General features: G+C 38.6%; 1 protein-coding gene across 4 annotated transcripts in view; it reads left to right on the forward strand.

Moving 5' to 3' along the window:
* Positions 1 to 20,491, forward strand: part of LOC111323685 (dystrophin) — a 60,081-nt gene extending 39,590 nt beyond the window's left edge. For 2 of the 4 annotated variants that reach the window (XM_088729964.1, XM_088729967.1), the window contains 30 exons: positions 211 to 353; positions 634 to 750; positions 933 to 1,148; positions 1,512 to 1,666; positions 3,319 to 3,505; positions 4,143 to 4,279; positions 4,396 to 4,588; positions 4,958 to 5,191; positions 10,289 to 10,423; positions 10,939 to 11,164; positions 11,430 to 11,490; positions 11,718 to 11,779; positions 11,961 to 12,035; positions 12,417 to 12,627; positions 13,020 to 13,105; positions 13,194 to 13,273; positions 13,484 to 13,561; positions 14,437 to 14,548; positions 14,718 to 14,772; positions 14,881 to 14,920; positions 15,020 to 15,091; positions 15,226 to 15,365; positions 15,586 to 15,657; positions 16,084 to 16,131; positions 16,292 to 16,330; positions 16,906 to 16,930; positions 17,038 to 17,129; positions 17,258 to 17,489; positions 17,584 to 17,851; positions 19,094 to 20,491. In XM_088729964.1, coding sequence (XP_088586090.1) covers positions 211 to 353; positions 634 to 750; positions 933 to 1,148; positions 1,512 to 1,666; positions 3,319 to 3,505; positions 4,143 to 4,279; positions 4,396 to 4,588; positions 4,958 to 5,191; positions 10,289 to 10,423; positions 10,939 to 11,164; positions 11,430 to 11,490; positions 11,718 to 11,779; positions 11,961 to 12,035; positions 12,417 to 12,627; positions 13,020 to 13,105; positions 13,194 to 13,273; positions 13,484 to 13,561; positions 14,437 to 14,548; positions 14,718 to 14,772; positions 14,881 to 14,920; positions 15,020 to 15,091; positions 15,226 to 15,365; positions 15,586 to 15,657; positions 16,084 to 16,131; positions 16,292 to 16,330; positions 16,906 to 16,930; positions 17,038 to 17,129; positions 17,258 to 17,489; positions 17,584 to 17,851; positions 19,094 to 19,191 — 3,689 coding nt within the window. In that variant the 3' untranslated portion in view covers positions 19,192 to 20,491. Of the gene's footprint in view, positions 1 to 210; positions 354 to 633; positions 751 to 932; positions 1,149 to 1,511; positions 1,667 to 3,318; positions 3,506 to 4,142; positions 4,280 to 4,395; positions 4,589 to 4,957; positions 5,192 to 10,288; positions 10,424 to 10,938; positions 11,165 to 11,429; positions 11,491 to 11,717; positions 11,780 to 11,960; positions 12,036 to 12,416; positions 12,628 to 13,019; positions 13,106 to 13,193; positions 13,274 to 13,483; positions 13,562 to 14,436; positions 14,549 to 14,717; positions 14,773 to 14,880; positions 14,921 to 15,019; positions 15,092 to 15,225; positions 15,366 to 15,585; positions 15,658 to 16,083; positions 16,132 to 16,291; positions 16,331 to 16,905; positions 16,931 to 17,037; positions 17,130 to 17,257; positions 17,490 to 17,583; positions 17,873 to 17,939; positions 17,996 to 19,093 lie in introns of all 4 variants that reach the window. The other 2 variants (XM_088729965.1, XM_088729966.1) reach the window with 2 other exon arrangements.
* The last annotated feature ends 835 nt before the right edge of the window (positions 20,492 to 21,326 follow it).

Here is a 21,326-nt window from a genome sequence, read left to right on the forward strand (position 1 = left end):
GGAATTCCTTCCTTCTGATATCCTCGACTTATGTTGCTATGGCAGCGAAGAATCGTAAAGGAAGTTTCGAACGTTTATGCTAACATTCGGAACCAAATTATTTTGGTCCATCCATCGCATTCTAGTTCAGTATCATTTTTTAAAGGGGTTCTCAACGTTGCAGTTGCTCAGATGAAAACTATTTACTTTGTCTTTTATTTTCATTTGAAGAGCGAGCATCTCCATGGCCGAAGTTCGATAAAGCAGTGTTGGAACTTCATGACTGGCTCGATACATTATCAGAGATGATGAAAACAGAGAAGATAGTCCTGGGAGATTCTGAAGACATGGAAGGACTTTTGGAGAAACAAAAGGTATTTTAAGACTCACTGGCTTTTCTTCTTTTTCCTTCTCCTTCGTTCAAGAGCCCAAGCAGGTCTCGCTTGTTATGAGGTTATAAAGGGGAGGAATTGGACAAGGAAAAAAAAATTGAAAAAGATCATCGCTGACATGAGTGAAGCCTAGTGAATTTTTTGTTCAATTTCTTCTGCATTGAAGTTTGTATTAGGAAGTGAAACCAACTCAAGAGCTCGTTGTCACTGTAAGCCTTTTTCAGGAAATAAGTTTAATGCGCGTAAATTTTTATTGTTTTAGTCCATAGACGAACAGCTTAAGACCAAACAGCATTTGTTGGACGAAATTGCTGAAATGGGTCAAAGTCTTGCTGATGATGCGCAGACTGAGGAAGACAAGTTTTTGATCGACAGCAAAGTGAGTCGCGTGAGAACATGACACGGATTGCCCAAATATCTCGAGCCATTGAACTTTCCTTAGTTAGAAAGTTCTGAATTAGTTGAGCTTAATTCAGCCTCACAAATCTCATGTGCCTTTACTTCAAATATTCAAGAGATGAACCAGTCTAACTGTGTGACCTTATTTGGACGTTTGTATAGGTCAGCAAATTGAAGGGTCATTGGGAGACTATCGCGGACAATTCGAGCGTCTGGCGAGGTCAAATCGATTACTTGATCGAGGAATGGAAGAGATTCGTGGAACTTCGGGAAGAGCTACTAGAGTGGATCAGGAAAGCCGAAGCTTATCTAGAAAAAGACGAGAACGTGTACGGCTACACGGTCAGCGAACTGGAAGAACAAATCGACAAACATAAGGTCAGTGAGGTATAATTGAACAGTAAAAGACATTTGTTGATTATAGGTCACAAATGTAAAGGATGATTTCCCTGTAAGAATTAAGGAAAGCCACAGACCTTCTAGTTGTGATGTAGGATACTCAATTAACTCGTTCAAATTGCCAGACAGGCCGCACAATAGGATCTTCTTATTTAATTGAAATATCCAAGAAATCTGAATTGAAGGGGAATTGAAAGAATGAAAATGATTGAAAATGAAATGATTGAATGTAACTCAATCATTTCCTTTCGAGGAACACTTGGCAGTACACGACTGGATAATTCCTTAACGCATGTACCCTTCTTGCCTCACCTCATAATAACTTCCTCTGAATTTACACAGGAGTTTGAAGATGATGTCGAAAACTGGCGCGGCAGTATCACTGCTGTGAATCAGTGCGGTGAACACTTGGTACAAGAATTCCCTCATTACGAATCGGGAGAACTGAAAAATTCCATGTCTGAGGTTAATGAGAGATGGAGTAAGATTACCAATAGGTAGGAACAGTGAAGATTGTAATTTACTTTTGTCTAAAGAGAACTGTGTATTTCGCGACAGCTTTTGATCATACATCTGTGGAATAATCACAAAATATTAATTAACGATGAAGCCTATAAGTGTAACTAACGCCTATTATTTAACTTGCGACGAACCTCATTTTATACTTTAAGTCAATTCAAAAAAGTTGTGTTCAGTTTCGGGCTGTTATTTGACTTTCCAGACTATCTGTATGTGTTTTACAAAGAGTCAAGATTTGTGCCCGCTTGCGTGTTACTCAAGTTTAGTCGTAACATAACGCTGGTATAACTCCTTTTCTTGTTGCTGTGCCTTTCCTTTCTATCATCGCTGGAAATGTTTACAACAATATGATTGAACACAAAACAATACAAATACCATAATGACTTTTTTTTTTTCTTTTTTTTTTTTTACGATGTCGTCCTTCGCTCAAATTTTCTTCAGTTTATTTCTTGTAACGTTACGTTGTGATCTTTGGGCTAGGAGTCGCGTGTTTTTTTGGTTATGAGATGGTTTTCCAAACAATAGAAAACAGATCTGAAAAAAAAAAAGAACTTAAAAAAATTTTTATCATTCGACACTTGTACCAATTCAGATTGATGTGATCTATATCGGAGAATTTTTTTGTGGTGGAAAGATATTGAATTGGGCTATAAATGCATATATTTGTTAACTTTAGATTGAGAAGTCCTGGTTTCACAAGAAATTAACATCAAGGTATTATGCCGGTTTTGTCAACGTCTAAATTTTTCGGGTTGATCGCAATGCATGTCTTTTTCTGAAAGCTGTAGTTTTAAGAAATCTCTTTGGTACTCGTGCAAATTTCTTTGAACAAAGCAAAGACTAATTATTGACTGAACGATTAGACCACCTATTGAGTTCTTCTCTTAGGAAAGTAAATAATAACAGATATGATGCTAATTAGCTGATTTAAAATTGAAATTCTTAATAAATACCGTACTTCCGAGATCAGATATAATTTTTTTGTGAAGTATTTCATGTGATTTCTAAAAATCTTGTACGGTGTGAAGGATCCTGTGCTGATCTTTTAATTTAGGTAGAGTGAAAAGTGGTGCATATCACGCCCATTTTATTTTGAAACGCATATTTAAGAAAGAAGAATCGAACTCCCTTTTGATATGATGTAACGAAAGTAGTAAAGAATCTAACAGCTGCTATGTCTGACCACTTTAATTTTTAAATTGGCGTGCTTTTGAAATAGTTTGTCTTAGCGTACTCTTGGGCGCATCTTTACACAATTTGTAGGAGACGTTTTAGCGGAACTGAGAAACAAAATTGCGTTAGGTACATGTAAGAGAATAATTCTGAGATCGTCTATTCATCATGCGTTGTTGGAGTTGCTTGTTTGAGAGGTAATCTTTTATTTTACAGTCGCTAACCCATTGGGTAGATGCTGATAAGTATAAAGGCATGGTGCGCGCCTTAAATTTCCCTCTTTGAAAAACTAATTCAGCTGATTTTAAAGTAAGAGTGCGACCAGATCAAACTGCGCTTAACATGGGACAATCTGTCGGACCCTTTTGTGTTTTGGCCGTTGTTGTCTGCGCGTTTGGCTATTACGTAGCAGATTTTGTCGTTGTCGTATTTATATGGGTGCTTTTTATTACTTCAGATCTGACTCTCGTAAGAAACATCTGAAGGAAGCCTTTGACCGCATGGTGCGATTCCACGAGGACATGATCAATGCACTAACATGGCTGACGTCAGCTGAGTCTAAAGTAGCGGAGTTAGATAGCGCAGTGGAAGCAACAAGTACCGAGGAGCAGCAAGACATGGATGCACTCAGGAAGGAATTGAAAGTAGGTCTCCAGTTTGCTGCATTGCAGCACACTCAATTTCAATTTTGTTGACGTGTGATAAACAGTAAATTAGTCGTGAGAGGGAATGCGCCGTTAGTGTTAGAGAATATTACGTGTGTATTATTTGAGAGTACTGTGTCGAAGGCGAACTACTAATGACAATAAAGATAATACACCATGTTAATTTAGGGTGACACGTTGCAATGCCTCTGATAAATTTGTAGCGCCTCTATGTGGTGATAATAATCATATCGACGAGTAATTCGACAGTATTCGCTGAGCCTGGGGCGAATAATCATGTTAACGCAAAAACTTGGTTCATTCTCAGAGCGACTTCATTTTCTTAAACTGTCTTTAATTATTTTGCATGGGGTGGATATCACAAGATCTGACGTAGTCTTCGACCAATCAGGACACGTGCATCTCTGTGTTCACCCGAACAATTCCACAAAAGCGATTATTTGTGGAGAGGAGAAAATGAACTATTGCCCCTTCCAGTTAACATTGTAACCAATCGTTTCTATCAAAAAGTACGCGAAATTCCTAAACGAACTATCCTACAAGGGCACTTTACTAAGGTTATTTTCAGACAGTTTGTAATGTTCGGAGTGTTTCGATTGTTTTATCATTGTTTTAGTTCCTTGAAGATGACATCAATGGACATCAAGAAATGTTTGCTTCGCTGAACGAAAATGGCCAGCTGATTATGGCCGAGATGGAGCCTGGGGACGTGCTAACCGCTGTTCAAGCCAAGCTTGATGATATGAATGACAGGTGCCAATCACATCCCTTCTTTTGAGAGATATCGTATTCGACTTTGTGGTGGTGTTCACGTTTTGCGGAGCGTCTTAATTGATTTTATTTTGTTTTTTCCCCTTCATCATTGAAAGATGGCAGTCACTCAATGTTCGTACGCTGGACATCCGAGATCGGCTGGAGGACACTAGTACCGAGTGGCGTCAGTTATTGATGGATCTTCAGGAGATAATCGATTGGATTGCACGTGCTGATCAGGAGCTGACTCTTCAACAGCCAATAGGAGGAGACGTGGAAAGCGTGCGCAACCAGAACGAGATGCACCAAGTAACGATTTCTGTCTAATAAAAGAATTTGACCTAAAAATAGATCGTTGAGCCCTCAAAATTAAACCAATTGCTTCCATTTTTGGGTTGTTGAAATATTGCTTATGTGTAACAAGGTTTTCAAAACGTGTAGTTTTGGTTTGGAGCGCTTATGTCCAGCAGTCTCTCTCTTTCGGACAAGATTGAAATTTCAAGGAACAGTCCTCGTAAATTCTTTGTAACTGATTCAATTTTTTCTGCTGCATCTCAAATTTGGAAAAAATATTGCTTGCGTTAGATAAGATGAATTGCTTAATGAGTGGCTAGTAAGGAGTGTTAATTAGCTGAAAGAATTATGATTGTAAAACTTTGTGGTCTCCTCCACTTGTAGGCTTTCAAGGGCAAACTAAATGTGAGGCGTCTGGTTGTCGATCGCGCTCTGGACGACAGCCGAAGGGTTTTAGAAGAATATAAAACTGACCGAGCCGCTGACGAACCAAAAGATTCACCACGGGTGCGCATTGCACAGAATCTTAAACGTCAGATCGACACGGTCAGTGAACGCTGGTCAATGTTGTGCCGGCGATCAGAGGATTGGCAGCAGTGGATCGATGAAGTCCTAAGGGTAAGTAGTCTTTAAGGTAACAGGAAAGAGATGTGTTCCTTTAAGTCCAAGCGTTGGTCAATTGTGCCATCGTTCTAGATTTGATACTTCTTGCGAAATTTGGCTCGGAAATATACGCCATTTCGTAGTGTGGGGCAATCTTTATCGGTGCAAATGCGTCTAAAATATCGCGAGAGATGAGTGAATAAAAAAAAAAAAAGGAGAAAAAAAATGCACTTTTTTTTAGGCACCGGTTGTTCAATGGGTGGATAAATAACGCTATCGACTGGATAAATATCGGGTGGGTAGCTCTGTTCGTTTTGTTGCCACTTCAGTCTCCGCTGGATAGCGGTTAATCAGTTGGATAGCGTTATCCGCCCTTTGAACGACGGGGGCCCCTGGTCGACCGTCAGTGGCCTAGTACTGTAGAGGGTAGGGTGGTGAACGAGAAGATTGCATGGTGCTCGAATGCAAGAGGGTTTCCAAGATAAACCACGGCAGCGAGGAAAGCGTGGCTGTTAGGGAGGAAAGGAATTATAAAATTTGGTTGGCGAAGGTTTCTCTCGTCCGGCTCTCGCGTGTCTTACGAAACAATACCTACTCGATTTTAAATTGGACTCTTAAACGTACCTTCCTTCAGCTAGGGTATCGTATGTCGTATACATCTATTTTAAACTTATTATACAATTATATTGAAATATGAAAGCTATCAAGATGCACTTCAAATAGAGAACGGTCCTGGTATTTTTGTCTTGTTTGCACTATTTATCTTTCTTCATCGGATACACCTTTGATTCAATGGAAGAGTTTAGAGCACATAGGTCACGTGGAAACCACTCATATCCGGCCCATCGCATCAGCAAGCAATACAGGTTCATATTTCACAATTAGTCTTGCACTCAGTGTTGACTTAAATTAAATACGTATCAAATCGTAAAATATCCAGGATCTTTGTAACTTTGTGGCAAAATGGTAAGTGCTAAACACTTTATGAAGGTTATTGGACGCAGTTGTTTAGCAGACAGTTTAGCAGTTGGTAACTTAAGTTGAAATTTCATTCTGATAATTAGTGGTACTGTAATGAATTTATGGTTGTTTTTCATGGAGGTTACTGGTGCGAAGCTGTCGTTCATTGCTATAATCTGTCATTGGAGCAATTCGTATTTGTTCTGAGCTAAGCGGCTGATCAATTTTTTCCCTTCGCCTCGGTGAGTGATGCGTCGTTTTGTGGTCGTCAAAAAATCACATAGAAATTTATCTCTACGCATAACAGGAAACGTGAATGGATCTTGACCTCCGCGCACAGTTTAGCCCTCTTTTCGAGGTTAAATGTTGCAGTCATTTAGCGTAAATTGTCCCGTAAATTGGTTCATTTTTTACCCTTAAGTTTTCACGCACTTAAGTTTACGACCAGTTCCCGGGACGAACATTTTATCCGTGTAGTTTGTATTGAGAAGACAATAACATTTCAGGAATTTCCCACACTTAACGAATTTCGACCCGTATTAATGGCAATCCGATCACAATCTCATGGAAGCTGGGCTGGTCAGTGAAGAAGGAAACGCTTAGTCACCTTCTTTCGTCAACAACAAGCCAAAAAAAAGAAACTAAGAATGATTCGCCGGTTTAGTGACGTTTTCGATATTATTAGCTGAAAGCAAGAATTGTTGGGAACCTTTCCTATGCGGTTTTGAACAATGATCCAGTATTTAACACTCACTTTCACACGGCTCAACTGTAATTGGACACTAAACTCCATTAATATGTTGTATAAGATGTGTACTGGAGAAAAATTTAACACTTGTTTTGGTATTTAATTCTTATGCTTTTGCTCTTATACAAAATAGTAAGAAGTCGTGGATTTGTTTCTACCGCTGAAACAGCCGTGCGTTTGTCCGCCATCGTTTCGTTAATTGATTTATCTCCATTATGCACATGTTGAGTTAACCTATTAATTTCAAATTTGATTCTTTTTTTTTGCAAATACCACGTAAAGTTGTATGCCAAGTTCATTTTTTTCAGAGTCAATATAGGTTAAATATTTACACACGGAACTCGAAGACCTTGGTCACGCAATTTTATTTAGATTCGTCGCGTAGAATTTTGCATCGAAAATGAATTTTTGAAGTACTACCTCTACTAACAGAAGAATTGATAACCTGTACTGATTTTAAATGGAAAAAGGATCATTAGTTGAGTTTCAGAGAAGTGAAACCCATCTCATGAACATCATAGGATTTCCTTTTGTAACGGAAAATAATGTTGAGTCAATTTGTTCAAGTGTTATTGATGCTTGATCGCAACAACACGGAAACAATATGCGAGAACCGAATTGATATGATATCTCTTGAAGATCTTGTTTTTTTAATTAAAAAGAGCATCTCTTTTTTAAAATGCTCAAAGTGGGTAACCCGCCAACTCCTAAGATCTGATTTTTTATTCTCCCCTCTAGCTGCTAGACATTTCCTTGTAAAAAAAAAAAAAAAGAAAAAATATATGAACTTCATATATTCTTTGTATCTGATTTATCATCACGGGTTTATTACGAATCAACTTAACGGCCTGCTCCCAGTTGGCTTGTTAGGTCAATTCTTAGAGCGCTGCACTAGTATCGCAGAGGTCAGTGGTTCGAATCCCGTACAGGCCTGATTTTTTTCAGGTCTGATTTTCGCTATTGCATAAATAGCGCTCTCTACTGCGAGGATCGTGCATCATACGTATTTCCTTGTAAGTTAATTATAAGAAGTTGGTGTGAGATCAAGACATCAACTTCTGCCTGATAAGTTTGGGTATTCGTATTACTTGGTTGCTGGATAATGTGTGGAAGTTTTAGGGAGTGGTTACATGATAATCACTTGACTAAAAAGCAATTTGATCATTGGTAACTAATCAACATTTGAATCATTTCCTGGCGGTTCCCGTTACTTTTGGGAAAGTTCCCAGTTGAATTTAGTTGTTTCTACAATACGCGTGATTTGTATTCCCTGTCTGCTGTCGGGAAGAGTAAAACTCTTCCATTATTTGTCTTAATTTGGATATATCAACAAAGTTGAAATGGTAAATTGGCCACCGTAATGATTACAAAAGCTGACGTTTCGAGCGTTAGCCCTTCGTCGGAGCGAATAGAGGAATTGTGGGTTGTGTGTGCTTTTAAAGGCAGAAAATGGAGCTACGTTATTGGTGGGTGCATGGCAACGAGAAAAACAAGAGTAAATTAGTGGAATGAAAAGCGTTCATTGATCCCTGTGGGATTGAGACTGCCGGTTTGAAAGATGAGCTTTTGTTCAAGATTTTTACGGCTTTCCGTGCCACCTAAGTGCAAGGAAAGACCGCAGATTGCCATATGTTGCTTAGAATGATTAGGTAAATTAAAATGTCTAGCGACTGGTTTAGATGTGTCCTTGTCATTCCTTTCCACGTCTCGAAGGTGTTCTCGGAATCGGTCACCTAGTCTTCTGCCCGTTTCGCCGATGTATATCTTTTTGCAATAAGTGCAAGTTATGCAATAGATTACATTAGCAGAGGTGCACGTGAAGTATTTGTCTTCTCTTTTTTTTTTTTTTGCATAATCTAAAAGTAGCAACTAAAACCCGCTCTGAACCTAAGATAGCCTAACTCTTGTTTACACAAGAAATTCCGCTTTGATGTACACGCTTGCGCTTTAAAAATGAAAATCGTATTATCCGCCTACTTATCAAGTTATCATCCTGTGGATTTTTTGGGTCTATATTCAAAGGAGATTTATTGCAAGGTTTTTATTCAACTTTTTTAGATAAGCAACTACTTTTGTTTGCTCAAATTACGGGTTAAAGTACTTGTGAAACTGAAGTACATGTGCTGATAAAACTGGAACATAAATTATCTGTTGAGAAAACATTTCCTGTCTGCAGAAATGATTTGGATTGTTGAAATATTTATTTAGTTATTAGCTTTACTTCATGACATGCTGCAGACGTTCCTGCCATTTTTATGCGATCGAGAAAGGGGGGGGGGGGGGGGAGAGAGCGGGAGAGAGATGCCAAATGCAACATATTTCATTTAACTTATGGATGTTTTGGTTTGTAATAGTTTTTATGCACATCCTGTAAGACCTCTCAGTGTTTGTTTTTTAAAGAAATTCAAGAGAAAGGAGTTCTACTTTAAAACTTAAATATTTAACCCGGGCTTATTATGCAAGTAGAACATCACTGAAGCGTCTTATCTATTATACGATACTACCAAACTGATTATGTTCGTTGAAACTTCCGACAGGGGATGTCTTTTCTATTGACGTTAGGTATTTAGCACTTATCGTAATGAGCGAACTTTCGTGTTTGGTGTTTCCTTGACAAGACTTGTTAACTTGAGTTTTAATCGAAAATCGGAATTAACATTATCTTACTCGAGTTTTACAGGTGTAGGAAAAAAACTCTTCATCGAGCGCTCCGGAAAATACAAAAACACCTTTTGATGTAAATGTCTGAGTAGTTCTTGATGTAAGCCTGTCCTCACTCTATCCTCTGTCTTCTATGCCTAAGCTTAGTATTATTGTGGAATAATCCAATCCAAGGTTTTTTTTTTTTTTTAAGAACGGCATCTATAACTCAGTTGTTTTAGCTGAGTTGGATGAGAATTAGTATAAATCTACTAGCGTTCTATCACAGTCTGATTGGCTATGCTACTCGCTATCTATTCCGCGATAACTAGTGAGTAGAGTTAAAGAAGTGAACTGCACGTGGCTTATCATTATTCAATAAAACATGACCCTGTTTTGTTAAGTTTTGATCGACTCGTCACTGATAGAATTCTCGAACTCGTAGCCTGAATGCTTAGTAGACCACTTTAAAAACAAACGAAACCATGTCCTAATTAACATGGTGACGTAACATCAGCAAGCCAATTGTCATGAATGAGGCATTAAACGTGCAGAGTTTGAGAGAATCAATCCTACCGCCTAAAGCTGCGTGTAGAACACTGATATTGTATTTTGCGGATCTGACAATAAGAAATTATTCCTACCTGTACCCATTCGGCATGACCCAGCCCTATTATAGGTTGTGATGTGGAATTGGATAAGAGTAATGCTCACTTTTCCAGCGAATTCCTTTTGTTTATTTATTTTAATATTTTTCTAAACAGAAGTTGCAGCTTTTCCAGGGCCAGATGGAAGAGATTGATGTTCGGTTGGTTGAGGCCGAGCAAGCTAAATCGAACTGGACACCAGTTCAAGATCTCGTCATTGACTCGCTCTCCGAACAGATGGATGAACTCAAGGTAGTGATAATCAAGGAGTACATTTAAAAAGATGATGATCTCTTGACTATCCGTATTGTGTTCCAAATGTCATTTTTCAATGTTATTTTAGACGCCGTACAAGCACAACTGTTTTCCAAAAGCCTTGTATAAAAACTTACCTTTCCTAAAGGCTTTCTCAATATTAATCGTCTATTGAGTTAAAAAAATAATTTGTCCTGATCAGCACTTCTTGATCGGTACCTTTAGCTTCTTTTTGAGTGAGATACTTAACCTTTAAAATTGAACTGCTACTCTTGATGGCATCTGGAGTTCAAATCATGAAGTGAGACTCTTGGCAATGCCTGGCCTCAACGTCAAGCTCGAATATAGGTGTTCTGCTAATTCTTAAGCGTTGAAATATTGATTATTTCAATTACAAAGTCACCACTCTCCGAGCAATTTATGAATTGCTTTCTGGCGACCATATAAAACAGAAGTACCTTCTTCTCATCCGGGTTTTCTTATACTCATCCGAGTTATTTTATCTCCTGTAGAGTCTCCAAGAACAAATCGCATCTCTTCAGAACATGTTTGAGACTCTCAGCAGCACAGAGAGCGAAATGAGGAGAGAGGGTGTGTCACTGTCACCAAATCTTCAAAACCGGATTGACCAGCTGTACCGAAGATGGAAACAATTACAGATCCAACTGCTACAAAGACAACACGCCCTGCAAGAAGCCTACTCCAGCTTTGATACTTCATCTGTGCAAGGATTACAAGGTCTGTGGATTTCCTCAATATTGCAGGCGTTTTGTTAGTGTACACCAGATAGGTTCATAAAATAACGTCAGTTTGCCAAGGCGCTTGGTGTATTTTGCTTATTTCTTTTCCCCGACCTTCCTTTACTTTAATAATGCAAAATGGCAGCCATGACACAGCTCGCGTAAGAATGCTGAGCGTTGTTTAGCTGGAATATGTCTTTTATGTACTAGTAATTTCAGCCAGTTTGTTGACCTGAATAACTTACTTTCCTTTTCGTCATTAGCGAGTGTCGAACCACCCTGGGAACGAGCGGTAGCGCTGAACAAGGTTCCCTACTACATTAAGTAAGTTTGCAGGTTTTGCCTTTCTTGTTTACAGCATCGATTTCTCCCTGGCTTTGTTTCTGTTAACACGTTTCACTGCTGAAAATTGTTCGGCTACTATGATATTTGCCGCTTGCTTGTTGTTTCAGTCTGCACTATTAGCTTGTACTAGTAGACGTTCTGTTACTGACAATTACTTTTTCACTGTGTTCATAATTAATATTTCCTCGTTATAACTTGTGTCACAGCCACAAGACAGAAACAACACAGTGGGATCATCCAAAGATGACCGAGCTTTACCATCAAATCGGTGAGTACTCCATTATCTAGGAGCAATAAGAACGACAAACCTTGTAACTTTTGATACGGATTCCACACGGCCAACGACTGAGCCTCCGAATTTCCCACTTTTTGGAGAAGAGGTTAGATGTTGATAGAAATTTGCTTTTAGAATGACTGTGCTTAATTTTCTTGTTTCCCTCTCTTTGCAGCGGAATTGAACGACATCAAGTACAGCGCTTACAGAACAGCCATGAAACTCAGATGTATTCAGAAGGCTACTAGTCGTAAGTTGATCTTCACTTGTTTTCTGTCTTGAGTTTTGAATGTTTTTCAAGTTCCTATTTTATAATTTTCCCATTTATCTCGTTTAAGGGGGCTATTTTCCCCGCATAATAGTTGTAGACAGAACAGAACTTTTCCTTTATCGATCCGTAAATAACATTAAAGGAAAATACTCTGAATTCTTTTCGAAACTAGGTAAGCTTATTGTTTTTGCTATACACGTGAAGATAAATGGCAAGGGCTTAAAATATTGTTTTCAAGTTTGATTTAACAACCATTGATATATGAAATATATTGCATTTCAAAATGTGGATAAACATTGGTTGTGCTCTGATAAACAGACCTGAGGTATTTATTAATTCGACAATTTGTTCTCTAAACAGTGGACCTGGTGACCCTCAACAATGTGATATCAGCCTTTGAGCAGCACCATCTGAAACAATCTACCAACGATTCTTTAATCGGTGTCCCGGATATGGTCAAGGTATTGACGACTATATATGAGAACATTGAGGTGCCAGCGGATTTATCGATGACCAGCAATGAGTTCTGTGTTGACCTGACGCTTAACTGGCTTCTTAACGTCTATGACAGGTAACTATTTCAATTACAGTTTGTTGGCATGGTTACATTGCTTAACTTAGCGACTGAAATGGCTTTAGGCCGAGTATCATCGTTTTAGTTCGAGTAATGTTAGCCGACTTCTAATGCCAAGACAGTTTTACATGCTCCTCGAGACATAATTACCTCTCTGGAGCACCAGTTAGGGTTCTCCTCTTTCCCCCCCCCCCCATCGCCGACGAGTCGAGGGGGTAGGGAGGAGAGAGGAGGGGAGGCAGCAAGTATTGAAGCCAATTTTTCCAGAGTTATATAGGGTTTAAAGTATATTCGTCTGTGAAATTTTAATTGCATTTTAAGTGTGTTTCCTTCTCAGAACATCGTTCTGCACAAGGGCATTTAAAGTTAAGTCTGTTTCCTTCTTTCAGCGGGCGAGTCGGAAAAATTCGTGTTCTATCATTCAAAATTGGTCTGGTGACAATGGCTAGAGCTCATTTAGAAGACAAATACAAATGTAAGAATTTGAAGGTTTGATTTTGTGTTATGCTTAAATATTTTCTTGCGTGGTCCAGGTTAAAAAAAAAGTTCGATGTCTCTTTCAGATTTATACCGGCTTGTTACGGACGAAAAAGGCTTAATGGACCACAAGCAACTTGGATTGCTCTTACATGACTCGTTACAGGTGAATTGAAGCTCTGTTTTCGTTACTGAATGTTGTACAGCCTGACATCGAGACAAAAACAGGGCTGTTACTCGTTAAATACGGGCATTTAATTGGGAACAAGACATTCTCCTGGTCTAATTTTTTTTATCAGAACCTTATATCAAGATATGGTGTCTTAACCTGATAGATCTACTTAATGTCAAGATTTTATTCCCATTTGCTTTGCAGATTCCCCGTCAACTGGGTGAGATCGCCGCTTTTGGTGGCAGTAACATTGAACCGAGTGTGAGAAGCTGTTTCTCGAAGGTAGGCCACTTCAGAGGTTCCAAACTCAAAGTTTTTTAAATTAATCATTTGGAATCATAAAATTGTCGCAAAATCTTAACATCAGGTCATAAACACTGCGAGATTAAGACTCTGCGTAGCTTGTAACGCTGAACCTGACGGTGTGAAAATGGTGATATCATTATCGTGACGAATTCCCCTCTAAATACATTGGTGTGGCAGAACGTTCCTTTAGGATTGGAACAGGAAACACGCCCCATCCTATCGGCCGAGCAGATGCACCACTAAAACAATTCGCCTCTTGTTGTTTTATTTTACTCTGAGCTCTCATCTCCTTCCTTGTGATATTTCGATCCCTCTCTTCTGATTAGCATCGGGGAACATTTTAGCCATTTTGTTTTACCAGACCCAGTCGAAATACGCTGATTGAAATGATCTCTTCCTCCTGAGTGCCATTCCATAACTACTCCAGTGAACGCTCTAAATCTGATATGTCGGTCGAGCTAAGTTTAATTCGGCAAGCACCACATCTTTGGTCTCTTGCTTCTATGAATTAGTTAATTTGGTTAGGCAGGGGACGTTAAAGAACCCACTCACGAGATTACTGTGATGTGGTCTGACCTGCTTACTGGGAATTTGGGGAAGGGGGCATCTTCAAATAAGTTTCCTTCGATTGTTTGTAAACTGCTGATGCAGTCCGGCCAAAGTCCCCCGAAAAGTGTCGTGATGCGCATTTGATCATATCCACATGTTAGTTTGCGCAATATAAATATTAAATTATTATTATTACTATTATTATTATTAATAATATTATTATTATTATTGGTCATAAGTTCAAACAGAATATCAGTCAATAGTCTAGAACTGATTTGATCTTTGCTGTCTGTTGTCTGCAGGCAGGAGAAAAAAAGACCATCGACTGTGCAGAGTTTATGACGTGGTTATCAGAGGAACCTCAGTCTATTGTTTGGCTCCCAACACTTCACAGACTGGCCGCGTCAGAGGCTGGTAAGCACTTCACTTCAAATTTGCTTTTGTGATCTAGTATTTCTTTATTACATTCATACCTTTGGTAATTTTGCTGAAAGAAGTTAAGCGATTACTGTTTTAAAGACGCAAAAGCTTCTGGTTTTCTCTGTCATTCACGTTCTTTTTTTTCTTTTTTCCCCTCTTATAGTGAAACACAAAGCAAAGTGCAGCATTTGTAAAGAGTACCCTATTGTTGGGTTTAGGTGGGTGAATTTTCTTCAAGGTCACCCTTCTGTTTCTTTATTTGGACTCAGTGCTTTCTTTAGTGCATTACAAAGATATCCTCTTAAAATGTTTTGTATTTGTTGCAGGTTCCGTTGTCTAAAGTGCTTCAACTACGATTTATGTCAGGTATTAACCATTGAATGTGGAGAGTATTGCTTTTCTAGCTGTTGGCAGCAAATGAACCTCTCTAGTTTCCTAACCATCATATTTGTCATTCCTCATCAGAGCTGCTTCTGGTCGGGCCGAGTCTCCCATGATCATCGTCTCACTCACCCAATGCATCAGTACTGTCTGTCGGTAAGTAGGTGTTCGTAGTTTGATTGACATTTTACTATATTAAGAGCTAAAAGTTAAGTGTTGCAACTGATCTTAGGTAAAAGCAATTACCCTAGATCTAATTATACTATTGTTATTGTTTTTTTTTTATCAAGACCACCTCTGGTGAGGATGTACTAGATTTCTTGGCCATGGTTAGAAACAAATTCAAGAAAAGGCGATACAAGAACAAACCGCCACGAAAACTTGGTTATTTACCGATTCAGACGGTAATGGAAGGAGGAAATCTCGAGACGTAAGTTTACAAAATTTTGTTTTGATAAACCCCGCAGTAAATAGAAAAATTAGATATTTTTGTTGGCCAGTCAAAATTATCCCTTGTATTCCAAGAGGAATGGAGAAGAGACTTTATGTTCGTCTTCTGTATTTTCCTCATTGTTGCATACCTTTAGTTTGTTTCTTCTTCTCCCTCTCTTTTAATAATCACTTTCCTTTCTTTTATTTCTCTTTTGCAGACCACCCATGCCGACTCCTCAACAAAATGTTAATCATGAAGTACACAACAGACTAGGCATGTTTGCACACAGGTGCGTGAATTATCCACATCCACTTTCTTCACGAAGTGAAGTCACAAAGGGATTGTATACAGGGAGACCATCCCCCACTTCCTTTCCTCGTTCCGCATTCGGAAAGCAGGAGCTTTATCAGACTTTTTTAAGCAGACCAAAACAAGGATACTAGGCAGTATAAATCCTTTACCCCCTGACGTCAGTATGCATATTCTCCATACTGTTCAGTCTGCATATTCTCCATACTGTTCTCTATACATTTTCTAAGGTGCTGACTGGGAGAATTTATTCAACGTTTATGAGATTCCTTAGTTGGTGTTCGTTTCTTCAATTCTCGTGACCTTAATGTGTTACTCAGGGGGGGTGATATAGTAAGGGGAAATGAGATTTTAGTCACTTGTAGGGGTTAAAGAGTTGTACCTTAACTTTCTCCTTTACTTGCAGGTTGGCCGAAGCAGAATCAGAAGGAGGAAAATATAATCCACACGATTTGTAAGTCTTGTAATGTAGAAGCACGACTTTTGCACGAGTTCTGTCTTTTTGCGTTAATACTCCCAAGAGATTTGGTTTTAATAAATCTGCTGATCTGCTTGGATTTGCCGTCCGGTGGTAGGAAATTCATGAGGAGTAAACTTGTATTGTTATTTTTCAGGGACGAAGAGCATCAGCTTATAGCACAGTACTGCCAAAGGTACAAGCTAATCCCGTTTTACCACAATCTGCCTTTTACACCACACCTTAAAGAAAACGGCATTACGCTGGAACGCTCCGATCATAAGCTGTTTGAACTACACTGAATTTTGAAATCTTAACAGAAGAGTTTTCTCTTGGCAGCAAATTAAGATAAGATGGCTCCTTCGTTTCAGTTATTTTTTAAAAGTATTATTTAACAATTATTCCACGAGCGTTTGTTGGACATGAGATGACAGATAGCCAACGAGACGCGTAGCGCCAAGTTGGCTATAATCATCTCATATCCAACAAGCGCTCGTGGAATAATTGTTTTATTAAAAACATTAAATTCAATATTAAATATTACTAAATTTTTAGCTCCCTTTTAATTTTAAGATGACGCGAACGCTTACCATATTTGTAGATTATATGGCTCATATACCATAATGGCTAAGCCAATAGAAAGTCTTGAATTTCATTATCCAATGATCCAGTTTTTAATGAAAATTATTACACCAAGTTATTCCCATTGTAGCCCGTTTAAGTTGTTTTTTCTTCATTATATTAACGGTATTTTTTTTTCATCATTAACAGCCTGAAGAGTGACACAGCAGAGGCGGTAAGAAGTACATTGATATTTGACCTAATTTTAATTTTTTTAAGCTCTTGAAATTTGTTGCGATAACTTTTATTTATGTATTATAACAATTGCTCTTGTTTTTGTAGCCTAAAAGCCCAACTCAGATTGTAATGGCTTTGGATGCGGTTGAAAAAGAAGATCTTGAAACTGAGCTTCTTAAACTGGAAGAAGAAAACAGGTTTGTGAACAATTTGTGATAATTTTTGAAAACGAGCTCGTTCTTTTTTTTTCCAAAATTCTTTATCGCCAAAAATGATTAACGAGTTTATTGCTTTCAATTTTTTTTTGTTTCCTTTGTTTTTCAAGGGACCTCCAAGAAGAATATGAACGGCTCAAGTCCATCAGAGATCAGTCTAGCCTCCCATCTGATAGCGAGCCCTCTCCGGGTGGACCTCAGAACAGAGATTCTGAGTTGCTTGCAGAAGCTAAACTTCTGCGTCAGCACAAAGGTCGCCTGGAGGCGAGAATGCAAGTGTTGGAGGACCACAACAGACAGCTAGAGGCGCAGTTGCAGCGACTTAGACAACTTCTTGATCAGGTGCAGGAAAATGATTGTTACTGGACCCAAACCAGCAATTTCCCAACATTTCTCCTCAATATCTCATACTTATGTTAATTAATTTCTCTTTTAGCCCGGCCAAGACAAACAGAGCGGGGCCCAGTCCTCCGAACGAACCACTCCGTCTTCCTCCGTCAGCTCGCTAGGAGACGGTCCGTATTCCCCGGTCAAGTCAGGTCGATCGGGAAAATCCCGCGGGAATGATAGCGATTCCGAATCGGAACCCGGTGGGACGAACTCAGGACCTCTGAAAAATGGTTTTGCTAGTAAGGGAAGTGAGGATCCAGCTCTAAAGGAAGTCATGAGTCAAATAAGTTCTTCTTTTCCTCGTGATCAGAAAAGTGAGTGAGGATCCAGGCACGGTAAAGCACCATTTGGTTTGTTGTTTGTTGTTTATTTCAGTGACTAATGCTGTTAACTCTTGTGTAGTGTCTGCTGAAGCCTAACCAGTGGAATCTAACCCTGCATGACTGTTGACTCTTCTGGTAAGAGATCTTAAGCTACCGAATTTAACAACGAAACTCGGCGCAATAAACACAAAATCAAAATAAATCAAAATGCCCCTGAAACAGCCCGCAGCGAAAAAGGGCATTGTGGTCCTCGCTTAGATGTTCATGCAGTAACATGACTTCTCTGGTTAAATGCGAGCTTAGATTTCTTCGATTTACTACTCTTTTTTTAGACACAAGGCTAAAAAGTTTGTGTTTTTGCCCGAAAAGGTCGTGGTTTGGGACGCAACGAAAAATTCCTCAAAGTCACAAGGAGGAACGTTGCGTGACGAGCCGTTTCGGCAGGCCTGTCACCAAATTATTTCACTTCTGTATTCACCCGCACTAGCTATGAAACGTCATGCACACTTGCACTGAAGCTGACTTGATACTAATATTTATCGTTCTAACTCGTAACACTGAAAGATAAATTTGGAAGTAATAGTATCACAGAGTGCTATTTGTACAATTGCATCAATTATTTTCAGTTATGATGTACTATTTGTTCCACAATTTGTAAAAGAGGAAGTCTGCTAATCTACTACCAGGTTTAGAACGCAGACCTATTCGTTGAAGAAGGGAACTACTTTACAGAAATACATCAATTTATGTGCTTGGACAAGTAAATTAAATTGATCATGCACTTGGCACGTCACGTCTATCAGAGCAATTTTCACTGCTGCCGGTGTCGAACGTTATCCCAGATTGATTTGGTTCTGTTTTATTTCGCTCCTTTTTGGACCAAAAAACGCATCTCACTTTCTCGACCAATTAGTTTCAAAACTAAAACCAAGCGCGACTTGGTTGCTCCTGTTTTGCCGCGCTTTAAGCAGTTTGTTTGTTTTTACTTCGAGTTCTCATTAGTTTCTGGTGAACTTTTGTTGCTATGATTTGTTTGATGGGATTGCTTTGGGTTTTTTTTTTTTTTTTTACGACATTCAATCGGAAAGTGCTGTTGAAATGAGGCAACGTTTCATTGAACGACGAAGTTTAGAAACCTAGTCTTTTTCGTTTCGTTGAAATGCTTTAAGTCCAGCCATTTGTAGCCTTAATGAGAAGTGATCATTCATCCATTTTTTTTTTTTTTTTTTTTAGGTGCAGATCCCGTTGGACATTTGTTTGCTACTGCAAAAGATGTTAATAAAGCTGTGGAATCTTTAGTTCAAGTTATGACGGATGATGAAGCTGAGTAGCAATGGTAGATATTTGGGCAAATAACTGACATTATTCAGTACTGACATTATTCAGTACAGACATTAAGGGACATTTTATAAACATTTTGTCTAAGAGATTGTATGCGCGTATTTTTACTGGTTTTCCCAAAGATGTGCTGTTATGGGATTATAAATACCTGCTCACTCACCATGAATTCAATCTCGAATGTGGTAACCTAGAAAAGCCGAATGTCTCCGAAGTTGATCGTTCGGGTCTAGTCGATCTTCGGCGACGGAGTTATGTCTCGGAGAGAAGCAGTACCTCGGGATAGAATGCGTTTGAGACAGGGATGTTGTTGAAGTAGTTCTTTTATAAGCGGTGAAGCGTTGCTCGTTATTCAAGTGTAGTTTTAAAGACCTATTTCAAAAGTCTTACCGAAACTACCGTGCTTTTACAAATGCATTTTTATCGGAAATTTGATGATTCATTCTTAATGAATTAAATAATCCTCCCTCGAAATTTCTTCAATGTTGAAATTTGTTGTGGAAAAGTTATGAACAGCTCCACGATTAACTATTAATAGATAATAATAAAGCGGTAATTTAGATATTTTAATTGCTTGTTAATTTTAAAGAAACAGTTCCAAGTGAAATTCACAAAGGTAGTTCAATTTGACGTGTAGTTCGGAACGAAATTTAAGAAATCGAACCAAAAAGTCGTAAGTTGCTGGGGACTGGCGCGAGGTATGATAGCCTCCCCTGACATGATGTAACAACTTGGGTATCTGAAGTATCTAAGTTTCGTCTTGTTAAATTTTTCAACGTGGTTCTCTTTTATTCCATATTCTTCTTTACCTCACTCATTTTGGGGTAACTCTTGGCGTTTGGTGTCAGGAATCATTGTTTGGAAATTTTCACTATTTTCTGAGTAGTTGTTGTCTTCGTTAGTAAAATGTTACAAAATATTTCAGTCTAGGCCCTTTTAGCACTGTCTTAAACTTCAGTCGGCATAATTTCAAGGCCTCTACAAAATCTTAGCGTATATATCTGTAGAAAGTCTAAGTTATACCTTTGTGGCCTGTCACAATACCTTGTCTTCGCGAGTAAAGCGAAGACAGTGTAATCTATTGAATCAAACTTCGTTTGTTTCAACGAGAAGGTGAAAGCTCTGCAGTAGCTGTTAATACCATTACAATCAAGGTGATTTCAAATGATTCCAAAAAGTCTAGTTGGTCTTACTGGCGTAATGGAAAAATATTTTCGTATTGAATGTTATTTTCGTATTAGTTGAATGGTATGTAAATTTTTATAGCTTAATAAAGTAATAAACTTGTTGCCAGTTCAGTTTTTTATTGTCTTCAGTCGAAGTAAATGGTGGTGTATTATTAATCTCCTTGATCAGATCCCTTGATAAGATCACTCGTCATCCTTTCTTTAAATAATGAGACGCCATCGTAAATGTAATGAACCTTTCCACTTCCAAGAGTGATCACGTAGTAAATTCTCCGTTAAAGTCGATACATTTTCAAGCAGAAAGGTGTTGAGAAGAAGGAAAACAGTTACAGTAAATGTTTTTTTTAAAACCAAATTCTCATCGCTAAAATTAAGGTAGTATAGTGAAACCATTAAGGAGAAATGATACCGAGATCTTAGAGGCGAAAGGGTGGATAAGCAGTTAAAGTTTCCTTATGGGTATTTGTAAAAGAAAAATATATTTTCTGTGACACCTTTCCTTTAAAAAACGGGTTATGCCAGTTTCTGAACAAGCAAGCTTGTGAGGTGAGGGGCAATTGATTGATGGTGAACATTACTTGACGCGGCAATAATAGAGGCTGCATCTGGCTGCTTAGTCTCCTTCGCGGCCGTTGTTTGGGCTCGTCACGCAACGCTCCCTCCACCAAACAACGGCTGCGTAGGAGACTAGTGGCTGCTGGTATAGAGCACAATTTTTAATAGCATTGAAAAGAGCTATGAGTTGTATAATTAGACAGGTGCCGTTGCAGAACATTTGTCTCACAAGAAAAACAGAAAACCTGCCAAGTCCCACATATTTACGAGAGAAAGATAATTTAAGAATATACTGACTTATTGACATTTTCACAATAATTAAATGGACAATTGAATGATTAAATCTTTTCCTTGAATAACTCAAGTATCGTATTTCGCAGCTTTGC

Source organism: Stylophora pistillata, chromosome 8 (assembly GCF_964205215.1).
Source record: "Stylophora pistillata chromosome 8, jaStyPist1.2, whole genome shotgun sequence".
NCBI classification, from domain to species: Eukaryota; Metazoa; Cnidaria; class Anthozoa; order Scleractinia; family Pocilloporidae; genus Stylophora; species Stylophora pistillata.